At 35.1% G+C, this 25,567-nt stretch overlaps 1 protein-coding gene across 1 annotated transcript; it reads right to left on the bottom strand.

Annotated features, from left to right (window-relative positions):
• Positions 1-5,509: 5,509 nt before the first annotated feature.
• Positions 5,510-23,775, bottom strand: LOC117106884 (NFX1-type zinc finger-containing protein 1-like). Its single transcript, XM_033248390.1, has 5 exons — positions 23,603-23,775; positions 15,323-15,483; positions 14,055-14,135; positions 12,870-13,070; positions 5,510-12,250 (listed from the first exon to the last, which is right to left on the bottom strand). Exons 1-5 carry the CDS (start codon positions 23,618-23,620, stop codon positions 6,610-6,612), a joined length of 6,102 nt encoding a protein of 2,033 aa, XP_033104281.1. The 5' UTR covers positions 23,621-23,775; the 3' UTR covers positions 5,510-6,609.
• Between the last annotated feature and the right edge of the window lie 1,792 nt (positions 23,776-25,567).

Below are 25,567 nucleotides of genomic sequence, written 5' to 3'. Positions count from 1 at the left end.
ACTACAGGAAAATAGTAACTGTTTAATAAAAATAATTAACCATGGCAGAATAACAATTCACATTTGAACTAGAAATAACAGTGACAAAGAGGGACAACTAAAACGATTATTTAGCAAATAACTATAGCAAAGAGGCACAACTACAACATTTATTTATAGCAAATAGCATGACAAAAAGGTATAAATGCACAGTTTACTCGAATCAACTGTGTTCACTAAGCAAACAACAACTTACTTTTCCATCTAAATCTATATATATATATATATAATACTTTTTCAAAATATTTTATTAGAATATAAAAAAAATTATTCGTAATCATTTCATTATTACTTGAATTTGGATCATAGAGAAGAATTGCTAATAATAATAATAATAACAATAATAATAACAATAAAAATAATAATAGGCCTAATTTATATTGTAATTACATGACTTAAAATATAAATTTATTATTTTACTTAGTAAATAAAATTTAAAAAATAATTGTAATTCTTGTTTAACGTACACATAGGCTATGTTCAGACACAACGACTTACGCTAGCGTAACGTTAATCGAGTGGTGTAAACTTATGCGCGGCGTAGCGAACGCCAGTATTATCGCGCAATCACTGGCGTACGGTAATCCAGCAACAGACCCCAGATTAGCGTACGCCACTGATTTACGACAGTCACGAATTGGTGATTTTGAACTCAGCCAAGATTTGACCAATCAAAATAAACCTAGATGTAAACAGAAAATAAAATGCGCGAATTACGAATACGAATATTTCGCGCGAATATTTACGCTAGCGTTCATTAATCGCCCAGTCTGGACATCTCGCTAGTTACGCCATGGATTAACGTACGCCCGGCGTTAGATACGCCTGGCGTGTCTCACAGGTCTGAACGTAGCCATAGAAACAGTCACACGCGCATTCTAACTATAACAGCAGTTCTATTTCATATACGCATACGCATGCATCCTTCACGCAGTGACGTAAAGCCTATGCAATCTTGTGCAGGGCCCCAGACCCCCAGGGGTCCATGAGGCCCCCTACCCACAGGGTCCTCGATCTAGCACCTTGAGCCAAAAAGGCTTTGTTGATACATAATAGCATACTAATGTTAATTTATTTTCTTGTTTGTATACTTGGTTAGCCTATACATGGGTTTTTAATCGTAATTTTAGTATTTATTATTTAATGCGTTTCTTTGGTATTATTGTACATTTATTTTATAGTTTATACATGACTAACATATGAAATTATATATTGAATGTTATTTTTGAATAATCTGACTCAAAATTGCGTTGAAAGGAACTAAACTGGGTACTCATATCCTTTTGCCAAAGTTTGTCAACATGTCTTAAATCAGAAAACTTACGGCAAAAGGGCATAACTGACATTTTGAGCGGAGAAATCAATATTTATAGAAAAAATGTGTGCTACACTGGAAGAGACATTATTTGTCTATTTGAATACATTAACCATAAAATCAAATACTGAAACACATTTTAGGGCTAAATAAATTACACGTTTTGCTTAATATCTCCAAAACAGCAAAATGTCAGTTATGCCCTTTTGCCATGGGAGGGCAGCATTGTGCCAACATTTTTACAAACTCAAAAGAGCACAATTTCTATTATTTCTTTTGTATATTTTTAAGACCCATATATACTACTGTTCGATATTATCTGCATACATAGATTCCTGTTCTTCCTATTTTTCAACGGTTATCAGAGTCTAAGTAAAACAATGTTCTGTGGGCTACGTTGTTAATTGGAAGCGTGTAAACCTATTGTGCCAACATTTTTACAAACTCAAAAGAGCACAATTTCTTATTTCTTTCGTATATTTTTTAAGACCCATAACTGTTCGATATTATCTGCATACATAGATTCCTGTTCTTCCTATTTTTCAACGGTTATCAGAGTCTAAGTAAAACAATGTGCTGTAGACTACGTTGTTAATTGGAAGCGTGTAAACCTATTGTGCCAACATTTTTACTCAAAAGAGCACAATTTTTATTATAAACGATTTATTTCTTTTGTATATCTCTCTGTCTATTTCTACTTATTTAAGTAGTGACACCACAAATTTACGAACTCCGCCGGTGTTACTTGACGCAATCTCGCCATGGCATGATGATTATAATAAATTAAGTAAATCACCTTTGTTTGTTCGTGAAATAAAAATGCTAACTAATGTTTTGTGTGCTTCCTATCTCCTTAGTCCTGTTTGATCGTAAGTTAGACGGTACGGTAGTATTTCCACTCACAATAGTGTACTACCTGCATAAAAGTGAAAATCAAAAAGAGGAGAAAAGCAAAAACATCTTGATTGATTTTAAAAGTACTGTACAATCAAAGAAGCTATAGAAGTTGTTCGAATACGTCACAAGCTAATCATTAGATAATAAATAGTTATTTTTATTAATGTAAATATGTAAGCGGGCATGATTATGATTACTAAGTTAAATTGAAAAACAAAATTAAGATTAGCATCTCAGTGGCAGATTCAAGACGACCCAGCCAACCCACCCTTCATAATTTTTTTTCAAAAATTAAAAGTGGAAAAAATTATATTCACAATTAAGCCTGAAAGTGCCATTTCAGGCAAATAATCATACATTTTCTAACCTCGGCCCCAGCCATAGTGGGGCTGAGGTGGTCTACACTCCGTCTGTAAAATTTCCTCCCTTCCCACTCCCCCACCCTCTATTTCGAATTTCTGAATGTCCCCTTGTATTTTAAATATGTAGTGTGGAAATAAATGTCAATTACATTCCTTAAAATTAATTAGATACAACTTATAAAAGGCCGCATGGACGCCACTTTTCACAACGAATCGACGCCCTTGACCAGGAACATAGTATAGTAATGTAGCACCGAATTCACAGGAGACTGACAACAACACCGTAGTTGCCGATTAATGCTGACTAAAAACAGTTACAAGCACACAAAATAATGAAACAAATTTCTTGAATAATGCATTTTAATAAACGAAATGGTTGTACAATAGGTGTTGATAATAACAATACTTATCAAGTAGGCCAGACTATAAACTTACTCTACATTTTGCTCTAAGTTTGAATGTCATGTCACTAATGCTCATGAATAGTGGGTCATTCTCCTTAATTCTCATATGTTTAGACAGTTTAGCTTAACCTAACCACACTGCTGTCTTCTGGTTTTCTCATGATTATTAACGTAGACCTATGTATAATTCTAAAAGCTTAATTCTATCATGTTTGGCAATATTTTTGAAAAAAAAAGGTTTCACAGAGCCAAAAAATAATTAATTACTTCGTGGTTTCAATCTAAATGCACTGTAACGATAACGATAACGACCAACGATAAAAAGCTAAAAAGCAATTTTTTATATAGAAAATAAAAAAATAAGAAGTTTTCACACTAGCAGGATTCTATAACGATTTATCGTGTACAGGAATAACAAAATAATTTCACAAATCAAATGACGTTATAATCATGGGAAAACCATAAAATTGTTGTAACTACTACGATTTTATCATTTTCTCATATTTATGAAGTTATTTGTGAATATATTTTTATATCTTAGGCCCCATAAAAAAATAGTTTTTTTATTACCCCCTCCCTCATCACTTTTAGGGAAATTCTGATTTTGTTTTTCTTTAATCAACATATATTTGAATTTCAAACGGTCTTTTTCCATAATTTTTCACTTGAAAAGATCATGAATTCTTGCAAATATGAATTACTGGTACAACAAAAACATATTTTTAAAATATAAACTTATTACTTTTTTTATATATGTGTCCCTAACCATTGATTTACTTGTCAACATCGGTAAAATAGGGGCGGGGTTAGCAAGGGAAAAAAAACCCTTCCTCGTTGTTATTCTTTGATAGGGTGATAAGCTAATAATTTTTAAATTTTTTATGGGGCCTGTAGACGATAAATCGTTATCAAATCCTGCTAGTGTGAAATCTTCTCTTTTTGATATTTTCTATATGAACAATTGCTTCTTAGCTTTTTATCGTTGATCGTTTTCGTCATAGTGTAAACATTGTCCGCAACCCACACATTCAAGGGAATGATGTTAAAGAACAACTTGACCCTCCATCATAAGTGGCGTCAGCAGCAGGGCCAGTTAGGCCCATCCGTCGGGGAGTCAGGTAAAATCTGTCGGTAAAAATTTAATTAGAATATTTCCTAAGCAACAGAACCTTAAAAGTGACATTTTCCGGCATCGACTAGTGCCATAGCCTAATTTTTTCGCCTCCGCGACGTCACGGGTGTGGCTCAACAGTCTCGGAATGAAGAATCATCTGGCAGGGAAACACAGACTTCACCCCTACCCTCTATTTTGTGGACATGTTACAGATAATCTTGAGCTCGCATTTTTTTCTTGTGCTGTATTGTTATATGATTAACTACACTCTTGTCTTACAGTATTAACATACAGTTCTATTTTTTTTTTACTTTTCATTTTCTAAAAAAGCTATATTGAAAGGTATCTTGATATATATATTTTTGATAAAGCACGCTTATTTTCTTGTGCTGTTTAGTTTAAGTCCATTTTCATATTAATAATTATTATTCAACAGCTTCAGCACAAGTCAAAATTTGCGACAACAACGCCACAGTCAACCTACACCTAAAAGATGTACCTTCAACCTGCAGACGTTTGGTTGAAGACGGCTCTTCCACTGTGATTTGGACTGAAAAGAACGAACGAACGATTCAACCACAGTTTCTTGCCTTACTTTACTAACACATAGTTCTTTTATTCGGTTAACTGTTACCTTTGATTTTCCTTAGGCCTTGAAAGCTGCCAATTAATAGTATGAACGGCTTTAGTTCCGCCATGATTTTGCATATTGATTTTATACTTCTGCATTTTATTGATTTCTTTTAAATTATAAAAGTTCGTCTATTTCGCACTAAGATGCTCTCTAATAATCTTAAGCCATTTCCAGACTATCGAAGTTTATTTGATGACACCATGTCCTGACCATATATAGGCACATCGTGACCATATATAGGCATACAACAGTTTTTGTCAAAGAAAATTCGATAATCTGGACAGAGCTTATGATAGAATATTTACACTCACCATCGTTTGTAAATACAAAACAGACCACTAATAGGCCTACATTTTTTATATTTAACACCAAAATAATAAATACTCTAATTATATTATTGTGTTACCAGATATGCGATTATACAACACTATAATCCTAATTATGATGATATGAATTATCATTATTATACACAGAGCCGTAATAATCAATATCACAAAGTTACCGTTGTTGGACATTATTTTATACCACCAATAAGATTTTAGGCTAGATCTAAAGCTATAGAGTACAACAGTCATGTCGTCACAACACCGGGTGGCACACTTTGTTGTCAACCAGACGTTGGTTACTGTTCATTATGCCTAAATGACTTCATAATCTTAATGGTTTAGAATAGGCTTTCTGGAATAGGCATTTTAAAACCTAATAATTTACCATCAAAATGTACTAAAAACACAAAAGCTCGCATTATATTAGTTATCGAACAAACATTAATTAATCATCAATTAAAATTTACAAAGAAAAACTAAGATACAACATCTTGATAATTACGTTAGAATCGGTATCAATGGTTTGTCAGTGGTGAAATTGACGTCCGGTTGAACTCATTTTCTGTCGCCGATAGCAACAGAGTAGTATCACGTGGTATCGTGACGTAACACTGTAGTATTCTACAGTTATCCTATCTGTATACCAAGCGTCTAGAGACGAACTATTTATTACATCGAGGCATGTTAACGATATAACTACATTAGGATACATATTGACCAAAAACTAAGAAAAGCCATAGGCCTATTTGATTACATACTTCGTTATAGTTTCATTGTTGTTCACATTTTTTATATTACATTATATTGGTACATGATCAATCAATCAACCAGTCACTGTGTTTTATATTTCTTTGAATTCTACAACATTCTGCCGGACAACAACTGTTACTTAAAATTAGCCAAATTTGTATCCAAACTAAGAGAAAGAACGACAACACCCGTACTTCTTTTAAAAGCCTATGCTCGGATAAATAAAATTCAAACACCATTTATTATGGAAATGGTTGAGTGTTACGGTACTATAAATACAGATAAAGCATCAGAGAGTACTGTTTAGTTAAGTGTTTTGAAATGCGTTAGGATATTGTTATCAATTTACTCGGGAAGAGACTTATATATTACAATAGTAACTCGTTGGCAGAGAAAAACATCACTTCTATGATATTTTCCTGACGCGAACACACATCGAAATAACTTTTGCAGTATCCGTTAGATTAGTTATCTGGAGGTCGTGGGTTCAATTCTCAGAATCATTTGCGCATGTTTTTGCATGTAATTGGGAACGTACTGAATATTCGGTACTATATTCGTAAGGTAGGGAAAATCATCACTTCTATGATATCACGTTAGTTTTTTGACATATGAGTATTATACACATTGTAAATACTTCTAATATTGATTGATTAATTGACTGCATTATCATGTGTCCAAAGTAGTATCAAATTCACCTACACTTATTCTCATCCTCTATATTTAACAGAATAGTATTACTTCTAACATTGCGACAATCCGAAGTACTTAATTGATCCACTGAAATTGGTCATAATTTTCAAGATTGGCTTGCTCAGACCAGGCTGAATAACGAGCCCCATCCATTTCTGAAGCAACTTCATTCCCAGAGGTAAGTCTATGTTGTGTTCCTCCAATTGCTTCTTTGCACTCAGGACATGTACTTTCTTGGTTAGCACCACCGCAATCTCCGATAGCATACACATGATTGTTAGGACATTTGTACCAATGACCTTTTGCTAAATCCATCGCTTTTACAATCATTATTCTCTCGTCATCGGATATTCCTAGACCCGACCTTTTTTTCACTGTATCAAAAAGAGATGTTAACTCACTGAAGTCGCTCGGAAAGTGAATGTTATGATCAAGAATATTTTTAATTTCTTTTAAATCATCTTCTGATTTCGGGGTATTTTTCAATTTCAGATAATTTATCGCTGCTTGCATCCATCGTAGCTGAATTTCAATATCATATAGTTGCTGCTCACTAAGAATATCATTTTTATACTTTTCAAGGACATTCTCAAGAGCCTTAGCTCTCGCATTAATATCTACATAGTTTTCAGCCGAATGAAATAGACATAAATTTAGTTTTATAGTGTGAAGTTGTAATACGAATTCTACCTTATTGCGCAAGTCAATAATCTCTTGCAAAGAAGCATCTTTGTGAAACTTATCTCGTATTAGTTTCTGGAGCCAAATAGGTACATGTACCTCTCTACCACACCTATAAAATCCAGTTCTACACCGTTTAGGAAAGCTCTTTATAACAGAGTCTCTCTCTCTTTCACCTTTTATCTTTTCTTTCACGGACTCAATATCATTAAACCTGGACTTAATAACATCTCCATACCTCAAACTATTTCGTATAGTAGTCTTACATTTAGGACACCCCTTTAATTGTACTGTAACTTGAGGATCATTATTATCTTGAGCAAGTTCCATCCAACTATCTAATGCTCTAACTTCAATGATATGACCACATTCATTAATTTCTATGAACCTGGCTGAGTCATCGTCTTCAGTTCCGAAAAATATTTCCTTAACTTCCTCTTTATCACATATTCTACATTTCTTGGGGCATGGCTCACCACACATTCCTATGCACGGATGCGTACAATGTAGCGTCTTTGTACAGGCTTCATCACAACGCTGTCTATTACACGGTTTTCCACACGTCTTTGTACACGTTGCATGTTCACAAGACCATTGGCACATCTCTCTACATGGTACACATCTGTCACCACACTTCTTTTTGCAACTACTATGGCGACAACGATTTTCACAGTCTTTCTTGCAAGGAGGACAAGCTTGACAACAGTTCGAGTTGCATACATGACCGCAGACAAGAGTACGTAAGCATTTCTCTCTGCATGGTACATGAATTCGTCCGTTGATACATTTCCCACATTTTCCTTTGCATATGTGGCCACATTTTAGTATGGTCTTGCATGGTTGTGGGCAGGATGTTTGGCCAGTAGAACATGCGACCGTAACCTCGTGACCACATGACCAATTTGTTTTTTTGACAATAATTTTACACTTATTTTCATCGCAAGTTTCGTAACATTTCTGTTCACAATCATGTCCGCATGGAAGCTTTTTTAAACATACATAAAGGCATTTTGCAACTTCTGGGTCCTCATAGCATTTTAACGTTTTGAAATGACCACATGGTAACTCCTTCCTAACTTCCTGTATGCAATTTATCCTACATTGCATTCCGCATTTATAATCGCATGTGTGTCCACGAATGCATATAGGTTTGTCACATGTTTTTGGACAAATTACTTCACTGTGACTTTGGTCATGCGGATGGCATGTCCTTGGACACACATGTCCACATTCTAATCGATGATCACACGGCGTCGGACACCCTCCGTCTGGTAGTTTTCTGAAATCCGTGCTACTTGTAACTTCCACTGAAAATTCTGGATGTTGTTTGCACATCACTTTGACGTACTTACCAAAGACCTTGCTGCGTTTGGCTATTGCAACAACACGTTTCCATGTAGGATTTCGACTCTCTAGCATCTGAAAATTGCCGATACAATACATAGCTTTTTTCGCTCGGGATAACATGACGCAGATGCGTTTCTCGTCTTTTAAAAACCCGATCATTCTTCTGTCATTACTTCGGACCAATGAAAGCATAATTATGTCATTCTCTTCCCCTTGATAATCATCAAGTACTTTTATTTTTACATGTCCCAGTAATGGTTCAGACTTACTCAGCTTCCACAAAAGGTTTGATTGTCCTAAATAGGGTGTAAGCATAGTTATTTTCTCAGCTTCGCAACCTTGTTGAACTAGAAAAACGGAAAAGGCTATAATGAATTTAGCTTCGTGTTGATTGGATCTACTCCGAATTTCCAAGTCACATGATTCGTTGTTCTGATGGTCAATTAACATCAAATTTGTGGCGACTCCTGGTATATTAACATTATCAGTCCTACTAGTGTCTCTCAGATTTGTATAGAACACGGTCCGGACAATGTTCGATACATTTAGTGGCATACGATGCTGATACTTCAATTGGTCATAGTCTAGACCATTCAGAATTAATCGCTCAAAAAGTGAAATATCAAGGTGATATCTTTTTCGGAGATCGTAGGTTGCTGTTTCTGGTCGCAATTGCTGATGGTCACCAATCATTATAAGATGGTCACAATGGCCGGTTAGTGCGGTTAGTACATGTGCCTCGAGAACCCGTGCCGCCTCCTCAACAATCACAATCTTCGGTTTCAGACGACTAAGGAGGACAGCATTTTTAGATGCTGCTGAAGTCGTAGCCGCGATTACTTTTTTACCCGACAGAATTTCAAAATCATCATTTATACGTACTTCATTATTATGTTCAGTCCTGTCCTGACACTCTTTACAAAGCAATTGCCGAACTTGTTCTACCCAGTAGGCATACAGATTCCAACGACGACCGTCATCTAATCTTCGTGGATGAATAGATGCATCGCGTTTGGCCAATTCCGAACATGAAACTAAGTTCTCTAGTTTCTCTAAAAGAAACCTATACAACTTCCTGACTCTCGACAACTCAGTGGAATTCCTATTCACCTTAAGGTTTTCAATCGTTTCCTCTAGTAGACTGGTGCGTAAGGAAAATTTGCCATAGGTGCTTGGATACACATATTTATCGTATTCTCCAACGCCTAACCATACGTGTAAAGACTTGTGTTGACTTCCACAAATTGCTTTCACTTGACACTCATTTAAGCAATTGAAGCTTGATAATGTTTCGATGCTCAGTATTCCTTCAGTTAATTCATTCAGATTGAGCACTATGTCATCGATAGGCGTCAAGCGGTTTTGTCTTGAACGACCAACACTTCTTCTTTGATTAGCAAGGCTGAATTTTGATATTGTCTCATTTTTGCTTCGTGATCCCAAACGAACGAATTCCTTATTCGTCAAACTATTTTTCTCAATAATGCCTTCGCAAAATTGATCCAATGCATGATTTGTGTAACACACGACAAGAATCGGTGATTCAGGCTCAATTTCAGAGTATTTGCACCAAACATGTCGATTCGCTAAAAGAATTTCCATTAGTTTCAACCCTATGAATGTTTTTCCTGTTCCGGGAGGCCCTTGTATCACAGCAACCTCTTTTGTGAGGGCATTTCTTATTGCTTTATATTGGGAGTCATCGAGAACAGTTTCTTCTATACTTGGCCATGTGTCGATTTCCATTATGTCTACTTTATTCAACTGTTTTTCTGGTGATTTTAGAATGACGTTTAGGTTGTAGCTTGTGTCCTTGTCATCTCGTAAGTATTTAGGATGTTTTACATCACTTAAATTATTTTCAACAATGTATCGATCCATAGGAAAATTATCGGTTTTAAAACACTTAAGTGAACTTAACACGTACCGATATGACTCAAAGAACACAGAACAACTTTCTAACATAATATACTGGTGCTGATAAATTGTACCAAGATCGTCTGTGTTTGAAAGAAACTGAAGATCAATGGAACCACGTTCGACTTGATCACGATTTACTACAACTGCGACGTAAATTGTCTGAAATCTGTCAGCTGATATGCAAACAATTGCGCCAAACTTTAACCGCTTTCTCCAACTTCGGTTAGTACTTTTAAATTTGATTGTATGTGCAATACCGTACTCCGATGTAGACATTTTGCAAAATGTTGCTTCTTTGTAAACCCATAAATTACCTGCATCATCCGGATGTAGGTTTATATATGATGCAATTGATCCACGTAGGGAACGTACCATATCTTCTCTTAGCAGATGAAACTGAACTTTAAGATAATGCTCGGCATTTTTGTAACCTTCACCGATTCTATTCGGCTCCAGATACTGATTCTCGATCATCCTTAATTCATGAGTTTCAGGGTATATTGGTATGTTTCGAAATGATCCAATTTTATTCCCAAGACCTTTAGTAACATCAATATCTTCATCATCGTTGTCATCATCTGAGTTTTCAACATATTTAGGCCTAACTTTATTCTGTTTTATTCTATTGATGAAGTGTGTGAGATCTTTAATCTTTAGTAAGACATCAGCTGTAAGTTTGTCTTTGACAAGATTCAGGATGCCTTGAATGGCGTTTAGTACGATATATGGTTGATCAAGCGAACGCTGGAATTTTGTAACCATAGTCTTTGTGAATATTACACAAAATTTAACCAAATCATTTATACTATAATACTGAGATTGCCTAAAGTCGCGTGTAGGAATCTGGCAGATATAGCGACGGAGGCCCTTTAGGAAATTAGTTTCCTGAATTACTGTAATCAAGATATTTAACATTTTAGTATTACTCTGATCAAAGACCTCATCATTCTCGTCACAGATTTTGGCAAGAACCGCTAGCCCATCATCTTTCAGCCTATCGACAAGACGTTCGTTTTCGCAATATAGTCTAAATTCATCTAATTGTGACACCATATCTTTCAAGATTTCCGATCTACCTTTCTGTAACAACGCACGCAATATTCCATCAGTTTTGCAAAATTTGCTTTCTAGTAATTTTGCTTTGCTTGTACTTGTACGACGCTTTGCATTTATCGCACTCTCCCATGATTTTTCGCATTGTCGAGTGGGTTGGTCGTGAACAGGAGACTCTTTATAAGATTGCCTGCATCCAGTGGGTAGTGATCTTCTTTCAGTAGGCTTACGCACATGGTGTTTATCATTAATACGCCTATTTGTACGACGCTTTGCATTTATTGAAATCTCCCATGGCTTTTTGTATTGTCGCATGGGTCGGTCATGCACGGGAGATTCTTTATAAGATTGCCTGCATCCAGCGGGTAGTGATCTTCTTTCAGTAGGCTTACGCACATGGCGTGTATCATTAATATGCCTATTTGTACGACGATTTTCATTTATTGGAATCTCCAATGACGTTTTGTATTGTCGCATGGGTCGGTCATGCACGGGAGACGCTTTATAAGATTGCCTGCATCCAATGGGTAATGATCGTCTATCAGTAGGCTTACGTATGTTGTGTTTATTTCCAATACGCCTTGTAGATGAAGAACATTTCGGCTTATGAACGTGCTGATGGATTTTTTCCCCTATAGTTCTTTGACTCGATCTTCGAGGGTGATGATGGTCCGTTTTCTGTTTTTTTGATGAGTTCTCTTCAAAATGTATCAGCCTGTGTTAGGGTAAAAAATGGATAATAAGCCACAGTTACAAAAGAATAGGAATTTATTATTATTATTATTATTATTATTATTATTATTATTATTATTATTATTATTATTATTATTATTATTATAAGTAATGCTTTTGAAATGCATTGAAAAAGAGCATGTGTGTTTGGAATTCTATTGAGTACACACGGGTGGTCTGTTTTAGATAAAGTAGTGTGCCAACAATTACATATGTGTGCAATGTTAATATACATAGTAATAATAATAATAATAATAATAATAATAATAATAATGATAATAATAATAATAATAGTAGTAGTAGTAGTATTAATAATAATAATAATAATAATAATAATAATAATAATGATAATAATAATAATAATAATAATAATAATAATAATAATAATAATAATAATAATAATAATAACAAAGTATTGGCGGTGGCGGTGATGGTGGTGGTAGTATATGTAAAAAAACATACATGTTTTTCTCCCCTACGAATTGTTTCTTTTCACCCCGACGGTCAGGGGACAGCTCTCCCCAACGGGAAAAGGGCTGTGCCACCCCCGCCACCAGCTAGCGCCACCCTAAGAGTAGTAGCAACGGCTGAGTTAGCATTACCTTCGCTTCAGGGTGTCCTTATTAGCTACCTTTAGTTTTACAACCTCATCTGTGCTTTGGATGTGTTTAGTAGACGGTTGCTCTTCAGACTGCTTCCTATGCATCTTTAAAGTTCCTCCACCCGATGTAATGTTTTGAGGATTTTCCTCATTATGATCAGTTTTCATTCTCTTTGAATTATTTGCTTCAATCTTCACTTGCCTATTTAGTTAAAATTAATAACAATCAAATGATAGTTCGGCCAAGGAAACAACTGTTATTAAATTGGTATTATTATGTCTGGAAAGGTGACGCACTAACGTCGTGCATTTTCCAGCGAAAGCCTATGAGTTGAGAAATTCTGAAGTCGGACACCATAGGGATCCATATAATCATTTATTAACAACCACAAAAGTGTAGTTCCTGTCAGATGGTTAACGTTACCTTCCTCTAGTCAAGCTGTAGCTCTCATAAAAGCTAGTTAGTTTACAGAATCCATTTCTATAATACAATTACTGTAAGGATATGCCCTTTGTCGTATATTTTCGTACAAAATACTCCTAAAAATATAATTATAACAACAAATATCTCAAACTAACAGATAAAATAAGTTTCAAATATCCGATAATACACAAATAAAAATAAACTGTTTTCCGCTGGTTTACAGAACTTTATGAAAATCTTTAGGAAAAGCTTTATTAGCATACAAGCTTATATTTAAATTAAAAGGTGAAACACAAAATAATTTATGAAATGTCTTATTTAGGCTTTATTTGTGCGTTGATTGGCAAATATTTTTCTCATTGTCTTTCATTACCTCCGCCAACGAAATTGGCATTTTTCATTACCTCCGCCAACGAAGTGGCCATTAATTTCAAAGTGATATATGTGAAAACAGTTTGGTATAGTAATTAGAAGAGTGTTTTCCACACTACCAGCCCCGGTTTCAAATCCCAAGGAGTCTAGGCCTACTTGTTTTTCTTTTTCATTACTTTTGTTAATAGGCACAATGAGGTGGAAATTTATACTGAGTGAGGAGAATTATGATGTGGGCGGAGGTATGCACTCTCCGCGAGTGTTCTCTAGTTCTTATATCTAATTGGAAGCTTAAACTTACATAAAATAATAATAATAAATAATAATAATAATAATAATAATTATTATTATTATTATTAAACATTAGATAAGTGGAAGTCAACACAATACCTTCTATGCTCTGTAGGCCTATCTTTTGTAGGTCCAAGACGCTGCCGTAGATCATATGGTAACTGATTAAGCTGACTAGAGCTGAAAAGAAAATTTGTTTGAGCATATACAATATATTAATATTAGAATAAAGTAGAAAATTAATATTTTGTATATTTCATTCGCATTCCACATTCGTCAATTACACGATGGAAGTCTTTTAACCAAGTTCAATTCGGCTTGTCGAGTGGGTGTTTACAATTATCAGAAAAGCATTCTAGTATCATAGGATTCAAACCCAGAAATATGGAATTGGCCAATTCCATCGTTTAGATATTCTTTAACCATTTCAAAAAAGCCTTTGACCGAAGTGCATGGCATTACGACCTTCATGGAATTGTCATGCGGCATGCGCCACCTCCACCGTTTAGATATTCTTTAACTATTTCAAAAAAGCCTTTGACCCGGAGTGCATGACATTACGACGAAAAATTACTAATTTTGTGCGATATGTGGGTCACAGGGTGTATGAAATGCATTTTGTTAATAATCAACAGTAAAGTGAAATACTGTAATTATAATAGAAAAATACAGATTGCCCTCTAATTGAAAACCAAATTTGGGACCTGAAAATTTTGGGTGGTTTTAGGGTTAGTTCTCTAATTTAATTTAATACAGGGTTACCGGTAGCTTTGCATTAAAAGGTTGAAGATTGTTAGCTGGCTCACTGCGTCGCCCGACGGTCGTACGACGAATCCAACTCTGTTCCCTGTGAGTGCTAGACGACGCGACCCCCGTCTGCTGATTGCCGGTTGCAGTCTGAACAGGTCGTCATTAAAAACGACCCGTTCCGTGTGGCGCTGGGTTATCAATAGAATCCCGTCGGGCGCTGTGAGTGTCCGGCTTAAGAGAGGAGTCACGAATTGGAAGACGAACTATATTAACTGCTTCACAGCAGTCCTATGAGACCAGGATGCTGAGGTTTTCATTCTCTATGAACACTGTGGATTCCACAGATTGATAACGCCTTTGGACATGTTTACAGCAATACTGAATAACTCTTGATGTCTGAAGACACATTTCTACACTTGCCCAATTCCCTCACCACAACCACCGACACTACATTTATTTTTTTTCTGCATATTTTTATCTTTAGTTTCAATTTCTACTATCAATACTGAACCATCACCAAGAGCTAGCCACCGTTGTATTCCCCTAAAGCATTATTTTTCAGTACTTTGCCTAGTATGAATATAGGCATAAACATATACGAGTAAATGCAAACATACACAGTTGTACTGTGACTTGAAGCAGTGCTCGGATTTGTGACTACATGTTCTTCGTGTCTGGAGTCATCGTCTGCGCCAGTCAGTGATTCCTCGCCATCATCATCTTTTGACTTGACTTCAGCCTTGCAACCATCTTTCCCAGTTTCTGAGGTTAATTTTTTCTATAATACATTGAAATTGGAATAGTAAAACACTGTTTTAAAGGGTGAAAATTAAGAAACTAAGAGATGACTGCATTCAGATTCATGAATTAATATTCTTAGAAATATGAATAAATATGTTGGAGAGATATATTCTATACTTGAAAGTTTATAAAACGTAAAGGCAGAGGTAGAAGGTAGGGAAAAAAAGAATTATTTTTAAAAAAAAGTTAGTATCAAAATAACTTCTTTAATGTTGAATGTGAATATTTTACGTTTCATCTACAACAAATTTTATCATGTAACGCTAGTCAGCGAATCACAATTTTTTCATTTCTTTTGAACATTTTGAGGTAGGAAACCGGATTCAAGAAACCGGATTGGTTACAATTAAAGTGTGGGTTACTAATAAAGTGTTGGGTCACAGTACTTTATTAAGCATAAACAGGGTGCAACTTAATAAATAACGATGTCATTAAAATTGTAGGATTGTGATAGAATTTTGTTTTTTGTGTTAACTTAAGACCTCTGATTCAGGAAACCAGGTTAGGTTACAATTAGAGTATTGGTTACCATAGAGAAATAGTGGGTCACAAAATAGTAGCCCACCATGCTTCGTCTGTCGACAACTCGCGTATTTAATATAACTGTAGTTTACAAGTGAGATTGTGGATTGTATTTATTATATTCAAAACAAATGATGGACGGAAGGCATATCATTCAGTTCTAAATAGGCACTATTATTCTTTTCATCATCTTCGACGTCACATTAAACAATCAGTATAGCATGAAATGTGTGTAGTGAAGTTATTGGGTCTGGTCTACTAAATACATTTTAACAGTAAACCGTCCGGTAATCAAAATTATATTACCGTCTAGCAGTCAGAAATTCACACAGAGGATATGAAATATGTACGCTGATCCGTACAATCGTATTGGAAGAATCATATAATTTTAATCGTTATTTGATTTTCTTATTTCAAAATAGCGAAAACACCATTAAAATGATTTATGTTTTTGACGAAAGTAATAAATAAATAACAGGTCTTTCTTGGATGGAGTAGGTAGTTAATATTATAGGCCCCTTGTCAGGTCCCTACACCTGACAGGGGGATTTTGCTTTCTTCTGGCACCAGGAGCTCGGTTTGTTCGCGCCGTCCATTATCCTCCTCCTTTTTCCTCTACCACCATCATCATTAGCGACATCATCATCATCGTCGTCGTTGTCGTCATCATCATCATCTTTATCATCATCCTTAGCTTTCCATACTAAAGTAGCCTAAAACCACGAATTTTGAGGATTCATTCATGGACGTCTCAAAATACATGGATAGTGGTGGATTCAATGAGGGTGAATTAATAGTAGAAAGAATCTTTTAACCGGCAGTATGTACAGTTAAATAATACATGTAATGTCTCTGCCGGCATCTGCAAACTCGCTACCGGAAATATAATGACGTCATAATTTACAATAGCCAATCATAAATAGACCGGCAAAATAACTATTTTGGCATACTTGTCGGTGTTACTAAGATTCGGGTAACATCGAAAAATTAGGTTCCTGACCTAAATTCTTGTTTAAGCGAAACTTTTGTATTTGTCGATAAATTAAGTTCTACTTTTATTTTATGGCCGTTATAGTACAGTGCATAAATATTTCCTTTGTTTGAAATTAACAACCGATCGTTATTAATGAGGTGAACTTGTATTTGGAACGAAAACCGCGAAAATAAACAGAAGAAAATGCGATTTTGAATGCTTTTTATTCTTGTTAATGCTTCACTGTGTCCGCAAAGACTACAACGCTGACCTAATTCTCATCACTGCTGCTGCAACAGCAGCACGAAAATTGCCCTTGTTACCGCCTGTTCTCAGCCAGGCTTTGCATCGTGACGTTGAGTGACTCTTCCATTTTCAGTCTATCAGAGTAGATACATGGGAATGGGAAAACAAAAGATGAAAAAGATGGGGCATACTACAGGACTGTAAACTGATTGACTTTGATAATGAATAACGCCACTAAACATCAGGCATCAAATTTGTTGGTTGGACGCTATACCCCTCTCTGCATAACAAATTTTAAAAACATTATGTTTAGGCCAACTTCTTACTGAATATTCCATTGCATTTTATTGCATTTTAGATGCTGTCTGTGTTCTGTTCTCTACTCCGTTGACGGTGCAATTTGAAATCGTTTTTATGGGACTTACATGGAAAAATGTTACATTTTTATGGCTTATCCCAGTGGCGTAGAAAAGTATGTTTCATCGGGGTGGGGGGATGATTGGCGTGTTAGCCAGTGTCGTAACAGGAACAGGCGCGGGGGGGGGGAACTCCCCTGACTGTTTTTACCGGGCTGACCAAGCCGTCGTACCGGGCTGGGTAATAAGAGAAAAGAAAGAGGGGAGAGAGAGGGAGGGAAAGAGAAAGAAGAGGAAAAGTGGAGGAAAGGAAAAAAAATAGAGAAGAGAAAAATAAAGACAAGAATAAAAAGGAAGATATCATAATGACCAGACTCACAACACCCTGCAACCCCTTCTCCACTTCAAAAACTGTCATAACTCCTTTGATCTATGCTGCCCGATGACGTAACCACTGGGGGACAAGGAGAAAATATCTATCTTTGAAAAATCATCCCCACCCCTTTATAAATGCCCTTTTCATCCCCTGAAAGTGCATAAAAACCTCAAATTTCTTTTTACCATGGAACAATTTCCACTACAAATTTAAAACACCGGGGGAAAACAAAGGGGGAAAAATCCATCTTTGGAAAATCTTTCCCCACCCCTTGACAAATGCATCCCCTGAAAGTGACTAAAATTCTCAAATTCTTTGCGCGCATTTCTTGTTACGGTAGGCCAATTTCCTCTATAAATTGCACATTTTAGGGAGTTTTCATCAATTTCGACGAAATTAGAATTAAAAACACAAAAATATTTTGCGCGCTTCATGTGCATTTTTTATGGCTTTTTAAGGTTTATCATTTTAAGTTATTTAAACACATAATAGTCCCAACCTCAAGAAAGACAAATTTAAGATAGATCGTTTTAACCTCAAAGAAGGGCCTCAATGTGTATTGATGGTGAAAGAATATGTTTGTAATAAATAAAACCATGATGAAAATGCTGATATTTAGTTTCAAACACACGTGTGTGGCCTATATTATAAATAAGATAAGCCCTATGTCATATTGTTTCTATATGGAGAGTGGGGTGGGGTGGGTATGGTAAATTACTAACCTGGAAAATAAATACCCACTCTGACCCAAGACCCCTGTTACGCGCCTGGTGTTAGCGCCAATGTGTGCCCTTGTGCGGACAGGGGATGTGCCACCCTCTGAAGCTGGAAACCTTGTTTTTTGCAAAATAAATTGATGCAATTTGCTATTATAGGCCTAATCAATACATTCCTCATCAACCGATATAACCTTAATCATTCTTGGAATTGACATAACATTACTGATGTCGTACACACCCTTCAGTGTGAAATGTGGCTGTCTTTGCAAGCACATCTAACATCTAAGGAAAGAAAAGCTTAGATTGGTACCAGATAAAATAGTTTGTTATCAACATTAATACATTATGCTAATTTTCATCTTTGTAAGCGCATAAGACAGTGCAAATTATTTCTCTGACAGTCTTTTGAAGCGTGTAAAGCTCCATTTTATCCCATACATAGGCAAAATATTGGGGGGGATGATATAATGGACCACCCCCCACCCTTGTCAAATATTGGGGGGATATATCCCCCATACTCCCGGGATCTACGCCTATGGCTTATCCTATTAATCAGTGTTGTTTGCTGCACTTTGCCTTTCTTATGTCCTGTTGTTTTAATGCTTGTTTTAATTTTATGATTAATGAATAAATTCAATTCAAACTATTCAAAGTTGATTGGAAATTGAACTTGACAATATTGCCAAAATTGTTTGCCAATGTTCCAAAAGATAATGGTCCCTAATGTTGAGATTTTTCTAAAATTTAGGCCTAGGTTCATCATAACATGTTATGTCCTGTTAATATTTAATGTTGCAGTGTTTTATATATTGCTCTGCTTATGTCCCTAAATTAGCTCACATGGACAGAATTCACTCAAACTTGTGGTATTTTATTTTTATTTATTTCATTCAATTTCCATTTAGATCTATTAATACAAAAACCATTACATTGAGAATACAATACTTTAAGCGTATATAACTTATATCAAAAACGAAATGCTGGAATGTTCTCATAAAATGCAGTTAGAAACAAATACAATAAAATATAATGAAATCGTCAAAGAAATAACATTCATGCATTAACTACTGCTGAATACAGTGTATCAACAATGAGCCAAGTTTAATTTTTTAAAACTATATATTGTATAGGTTGTTCTATATACAGGGAGCTAATAATAGAATAGTGGGTTCTGACACGTTTGAGTTGTAACATGACACAATCCAATTAAAATCAATAAAATATTGTAGGCCTACATTAATTAAAATCAATTTAGCACTTGAAGATAAAATATTTCATTCCCCGATTTATAGTTTATGAAACTTTTGAAAATAATACGAAATTAAATTTTAATTATCGTATCCTCTTTTTCAACACAATGCTATGTTACCCTCATCGCCTCCGCTATCAACTAAAGTGCAGACAGTCTCGTATACATTTATATAGGGTGATGTATGCACATTAGGTTAAGCAATGACTTTCATTTTGATTGGTCGGGACCTAAGCAAACTTCCTGCCTGCCAGGAATCACTCACTGTGCTATTGGCTAGTGGTATTTCTAACGGCAGACTTTCAATACAAAACCCTTGAATATATTGATATAATGCTTTTGCTACACTAGTAAGTACTGTATAATATAGAATGGAGAGGAAACAATTCCACATTGACACCTCCAATAACAATATATGAATAATACGAACAAAAATATTTATTATGACACAACACATTGAGAGGAAATAATTGCAATTTTTTCATGGAAATTATTTAAAAAAACAAAAAACCAGTATTCGATATGATCGACATAGGCATAAGACAAGATATGCAGATTCGTTCAAAGAATTTTATAACAAATGCTGGTTTATTCAATAACTGGTAAATCGTCCCTGTACACCCAGGCCCTCCTCTCTGGCGAGGTCTTTTTAAATGAGTTGTAAATTGTAATTGTAAATAAAATGACATACAAATTTTAAATTAATAAGCGAATTATTTATTTTTGTAGTTGAATTCTTAACTTAATGTTCCCTAATTAAATTGACTTATTGTAGATTTAATCCTTTTTTTATGTGTTTGTGGTATGTTTGTGATGTAGTTTTAATGTTTTTCTCCCCTTTTGTTAAACTTCAATTTTGATTTGACTTATTCTGTAATGTTAATGAGAGATTGCAATAAAGTTCTTCGTATATTTCGTATATATTTCGTATATTAAAAGAATCAACTAATTATTAAATATTATTTTAATACCCTTAACTTTTCAGGCCTACTTTTATAAATTTTATCAATAGTTTGACAAGCTGTTTAGATGTCTTAAAACAATGTTACTAATCTTTTTTCCCTACCAATTTTAATTATTTTAATGGAGATGTATTTTAACAAAATTAAATGTAATCTGTGCTTGAGTTGAGGAGAAGCCTTTATCACAAAAAAGGGCAGATTTTTACACCTCTGTACTGTAAATGTGTTGAATAAATAAGTAAAACAAGGTCCCAAAAAAATTGAAAAGAAATAGTCGTTACAATTTGGTTGTACAGACATGCCTCCTGCTAGACCATTATTATTTTCTACTCAGCCAAAATAAAAAAAGACAGTTTACATGCACTACAGGCAAATTCAAGGTAAAACCAATAAAGCTTTACAAAACATGTAGGCGAACTAACAATTGAGCGTAGAGACAAGGTCTCCCAATCAAAGGCTTTGCATAACTCCACCAACGAACTGCCAATAAATGTAAATACTGTTTTTATCTTATACTGCTTATGCAAACTTAATATGTACACCAATCTATTCCTGCCTTATTATTGTTCACGCAACCTATTCCCGCCTTATTATTACTAGTCTATATACTGTCCCAGTAAAGAAAAGTAAGTTTCATCTAATCTTCCTATCATGCTCGCTGTTTCTCGCTGTAAAGTGACTTGGGATTTTTTTTTTCACCGTAAATTAGCTTTTAGATACTTTTTCTGATTGTTTATGCCAGATAATTAAGCTGTGAAGTTGAACATAAGGTACATGTTTGATTATATAAACTTTAGTTACTTTTTTTTTGTTTTTATGAATACTAGACCTATTTAATAATTGTTCTTCCTAAAGTAGGAAGAACGAATTCACGATTGGTTTCTAAAATTGTAGTGTTTAAGGGGGACAGACGGTAAAAGGGAATACAATCTGTAGGAAGGTGATTTTAATTTTAACTAAATGTTACATGCATTTGTTAGTAATAAAAATGTTTTAAACATTTTAAACATTTTGTTACTATACAGATGGTAGACTTAAAAAGTATATTGTCATGATTGCAATAAAGTTGATTTTGAGATTTTGAGGTTGGTCGTTTAATTTGATAAAAATGGACCATTAAAATCTACTGTAAATATTTATTTGAATACATACATCGATTTTGTTTTAAGTTGTTTGTTTTCAGTAGCTATTTCATTACGATGAATCGTGCTCTAACGCTCCCAAATTTGCTCTATGATCAACAGAATGTTATGAATTTTTACAAGTTGACCAAGCCTGCAAGTTATCGTTTTGATACAAAACAGCAGGTTGATACTGTTTTTCCAACATCTATTTAGATGTGAAACACCGTCACTCCATCGTTGTTGGTAATTTATTTTCTGATGAAAATGTGTGTGTAAAAATCTTTGAGTGATAGATTGGACAAAAATAATTCACATAAAATCAATTGTCGGTAGAGAACCACGTACGCCATCTGCTTAGTACCATATTTAATAGTCCCAATATGTTGTATATTTACCGATATATATTAATTCAATTGCTTTAAAGTTAGAATAAGGTTTACAAAAATGTATATTTGTAGTAACATAAAGCCTACGAAACACCTGATCGAAGAAACTGACATTGAATGAATGCAAAGGATCCAAACTGATAATATCATGTTGTGGAAAATAAAATGATTATGATTGATAATGGCGCAGATTTAAACGCATTGACGGTGTTGCTATGTAAACAGAAAGTATTTACTTATATTACCTCCAACGTGCATTACTCTCAGACCATGGGTGGTAGAGTACAGGTTCTAAAGGTTCTAAAGTGAGAAGTGTCTTTGCAAATATGTTTTAAAGATTTAAAAAAATCGATGTTGTTAAGATGACTTGCATTTAGGGATGGTATTTTTGCCCACTTTATCTTAGTCCATGAATAAAATGCATCGTGCCATGTAGATAGATAGGCCATGTCAGAATATTAGATGCCAAAATATGCTTCTTTTAATATGAAGATATTTTACTGTCGTCTTTCTTCATTCCAACATTCAAATATTGTGCTTGCACCGTATTCATCCTAGTACAAACACCCGGTGTTGCAATAACTTTTACTCTCTTTTTTATTTTTCTATCTCAACAGTGCGATCGAGGCGAAGGTCTCTGGACCTGCGCCTGTTAATATTACTCAATACAAAAAATAATTATTCCAATTTAAGTCAAAGAGTGCCATTTCTGGTCACCTAGATGTGCCATAATCATTAAATGTATTACCAGCCCCAGGAATGGTGAGGCTCAGGTGGGTGGACCCTTATTTGTGAAATTCTATCCCATGGACCTCATTGATTACGATTTCCTGGATGCGGTAATGAGGAAATGCATTTCAAAGTATCTAGAAAACAAACAAAAAATCCGAAATATGGACCCACCGCATCTAACAATTGTTTTGCCATTTGACAGAACAAACACAAATTATAAAGTTAGATGGTTACTGTAGTAGGAAGCTCTGAAATCTGCCCCTCGGATCCCACCTGTACGATAGTAAAGTGGATCCGCGTCTGCGACACTAACCTGTGGCTTCTCATGTCTGACAAAAAATTCCCACCTCGGGTGATTTCTTAATATTATTATTCTACTTACTGTAGAAAATATCAGTATGCATGTATAGTCCTAGGCATATCTTGAATTGAATGGATAGGCAAGACTTACATTATTTCGCAGTTTCATTGCTAAAATACTAGGAAATCATCCGGAAATTTACAGGAAAAATATAAAAGACCTTGCACGAACTGTGGCTCTTCTTAAAATGATTAAAAATTTCCGACATTAGACGTCACACCCAAATTCTGGGAATTCCCATGTATGCGTCACTGGGTCGAGTGCATATTTTTTTCTCTTTTGTTTGTATTGTATATCAGAGATAACAATACTGTAGTTGCAACAAGGTTCTGTGAAATTGTGGGAATAAATTGCGTAGTGCACCGAGTTTCAACGCAATTATTATTATCAGTTAAAAATAAAACCCTTTCGGTGTTTACATCGGCCCTGCTAAAACGCTAACAGTGGACTTCACTGGTGGCAATTGTGACGTGAGTGGTTCATATCACGTGACAACTGGACGCCCTCAATCTGCCACATTGGCTCCACACAACCTAATCAGTGGTGCGTAACCAACAAAAATAAAATAAGCTTTGAGGCTAAATTTTTGACATCATGTTATTTTAAAAACTCCATGACTAAGAGTCGTGTAACATCATTTTTTGCTGATAAATGTACTCAAAATACTATTCTACACCACTGTATGATTAAAAAAAAATGATTTTTTTTTCTACCTTAGAATTCAAGATGGGAAAAGAAGAGCATCTAAATGATGTATTAAATTGGCCTTATTAGTACTATGTACGCAGTACTGTCTAGCTAGTAATACGTACTGTTTCAGTTACCGTATGAGTTACGGATTTCTCTTATTATACAAGTTATTTGGAGATACCCTGGGACTGCCACTCTAGCTAGAGGCTTGCCACAAACACCCGTTTATAATACAAATTTCGAAGTTGTCCTGTGCGTAAGTAAGAGGCTTAGGCCTAGTCGCCTACTTTTAAGAAACACGATGATGTACGCCTAGCTAATGCGCTACGCTAGTTTTTGTCAAGCAAACACTACATGTAATATAATTAATTTTAATAGCCTATTGACAATCAATTTCCTTTTTGAATTGTGTTATAAACATCAAACACATATTAATTAAGAGATATTTACTATCAAATGATATACAATTTTCTTTGTAATATTTTTATTTTTTTTTTCAATTCGCTGTAGCTAGCAGGAAGTAAGGACAACTTCAACCGTTGCTGATCGTCACATGCCAGTGCTCGCATTACCGTGTTTTTATTAGTTACACTTTTCACTAGAAACGCGTTTCGAAGGAATTTTAAAATTAAAAGAGTTTAGGAAAACGCTGTGGCTAAAGGTCCGGTACCGGATTCGTTTTCGTTCGAGTGTAAAGATCCGGTACCGTATCCGTTCCTTTCCAGTCGCAATGATCCGGTCGCTGTACACACGCACAGCGCATGTTTACGTAGGGAAGATAGGGATGTACCGCGGATCTAGGCCAGATGGTCGAAATCCAGTTTGCCTAATGCCAGAATATCACACTCTATAATTTCAGCCTTAACTATATGGGAAAAAAAATAATGCGGCCCTAGACCTAGACAAACCTACATTTGGCCAATGAGGTATTTATTACAGTAAATATATAAAGTACCTTCTTGGTTAGGTACACTGGTACAAGCCTAGGCTTAGGGCTATTACTGTATTGCTATTTATACATGTACTGTATCTGTCTCTTATACACATCTAGATGTGTATAAGAGACAGGATATACATATATATATATATATACATATATATACACATATATATATATATAAATTTTAGTAATAAAACGCATAAAGCAAAAGTGTAGAGTAGCCATAACTTTTAATGGTAAAAACACCCTTCATCAGGCGGTCATCAATCAGTAGATACCTCAAAACATTATAGGCCTATGAAGAATTTATTTTTAGGCTGGAATAGTGAAGCATGTATTTTTAGAGGGCTTCAAGGGGCTTCCCTATTGCTCACTATTTCAAATTAAAGAGCAATACTATCAGTGATTTAGGCTAGTTAATCTTA

Source organism: Anneissia japonica, unplaced genomic scaffold (assembly GCF_011630105.1).
Source record: "Anneissia japonica isolate Jap-2015-1 unplaced genomic scaffold, ASM1163010v1 scaffold1165_len1893470_cov193, whole genome shotgun sequence".
In the NCBI taxonomy this organism is placed as follows: domain Eukaryota; kingdom Metazoa; phylum Echinodermata; class Crinoidea; order Comatulida; family Comatulidae; genus Anneissia; species Anneissia japonica.
The sequence above is the reverse complement of the archived record's forward strand: the minus strand, read 5'-3'. Positions and strand labels throughout refer to the sequence as shown.

Bases quoted from the DNA above. Each gene is read 5' to 3' on its own strand.
- LOC117106884 (XM_033248390.1), bottom strand. The intron at 13,071-14,054 runs GTATTGTGTTGA...TTAACTAAATAG, and splicing joins AGGCCTACAGAGCATAGAAG to GCAAGTGAAGATTGAAGCAA. The intron at 12,251-12,869 runs GTAATGCTAACT...ACCCTAACACAG, and splicing joins AAGGACACCCTGAAGCGAAG to GCTGATACATTTTGAAGAGA.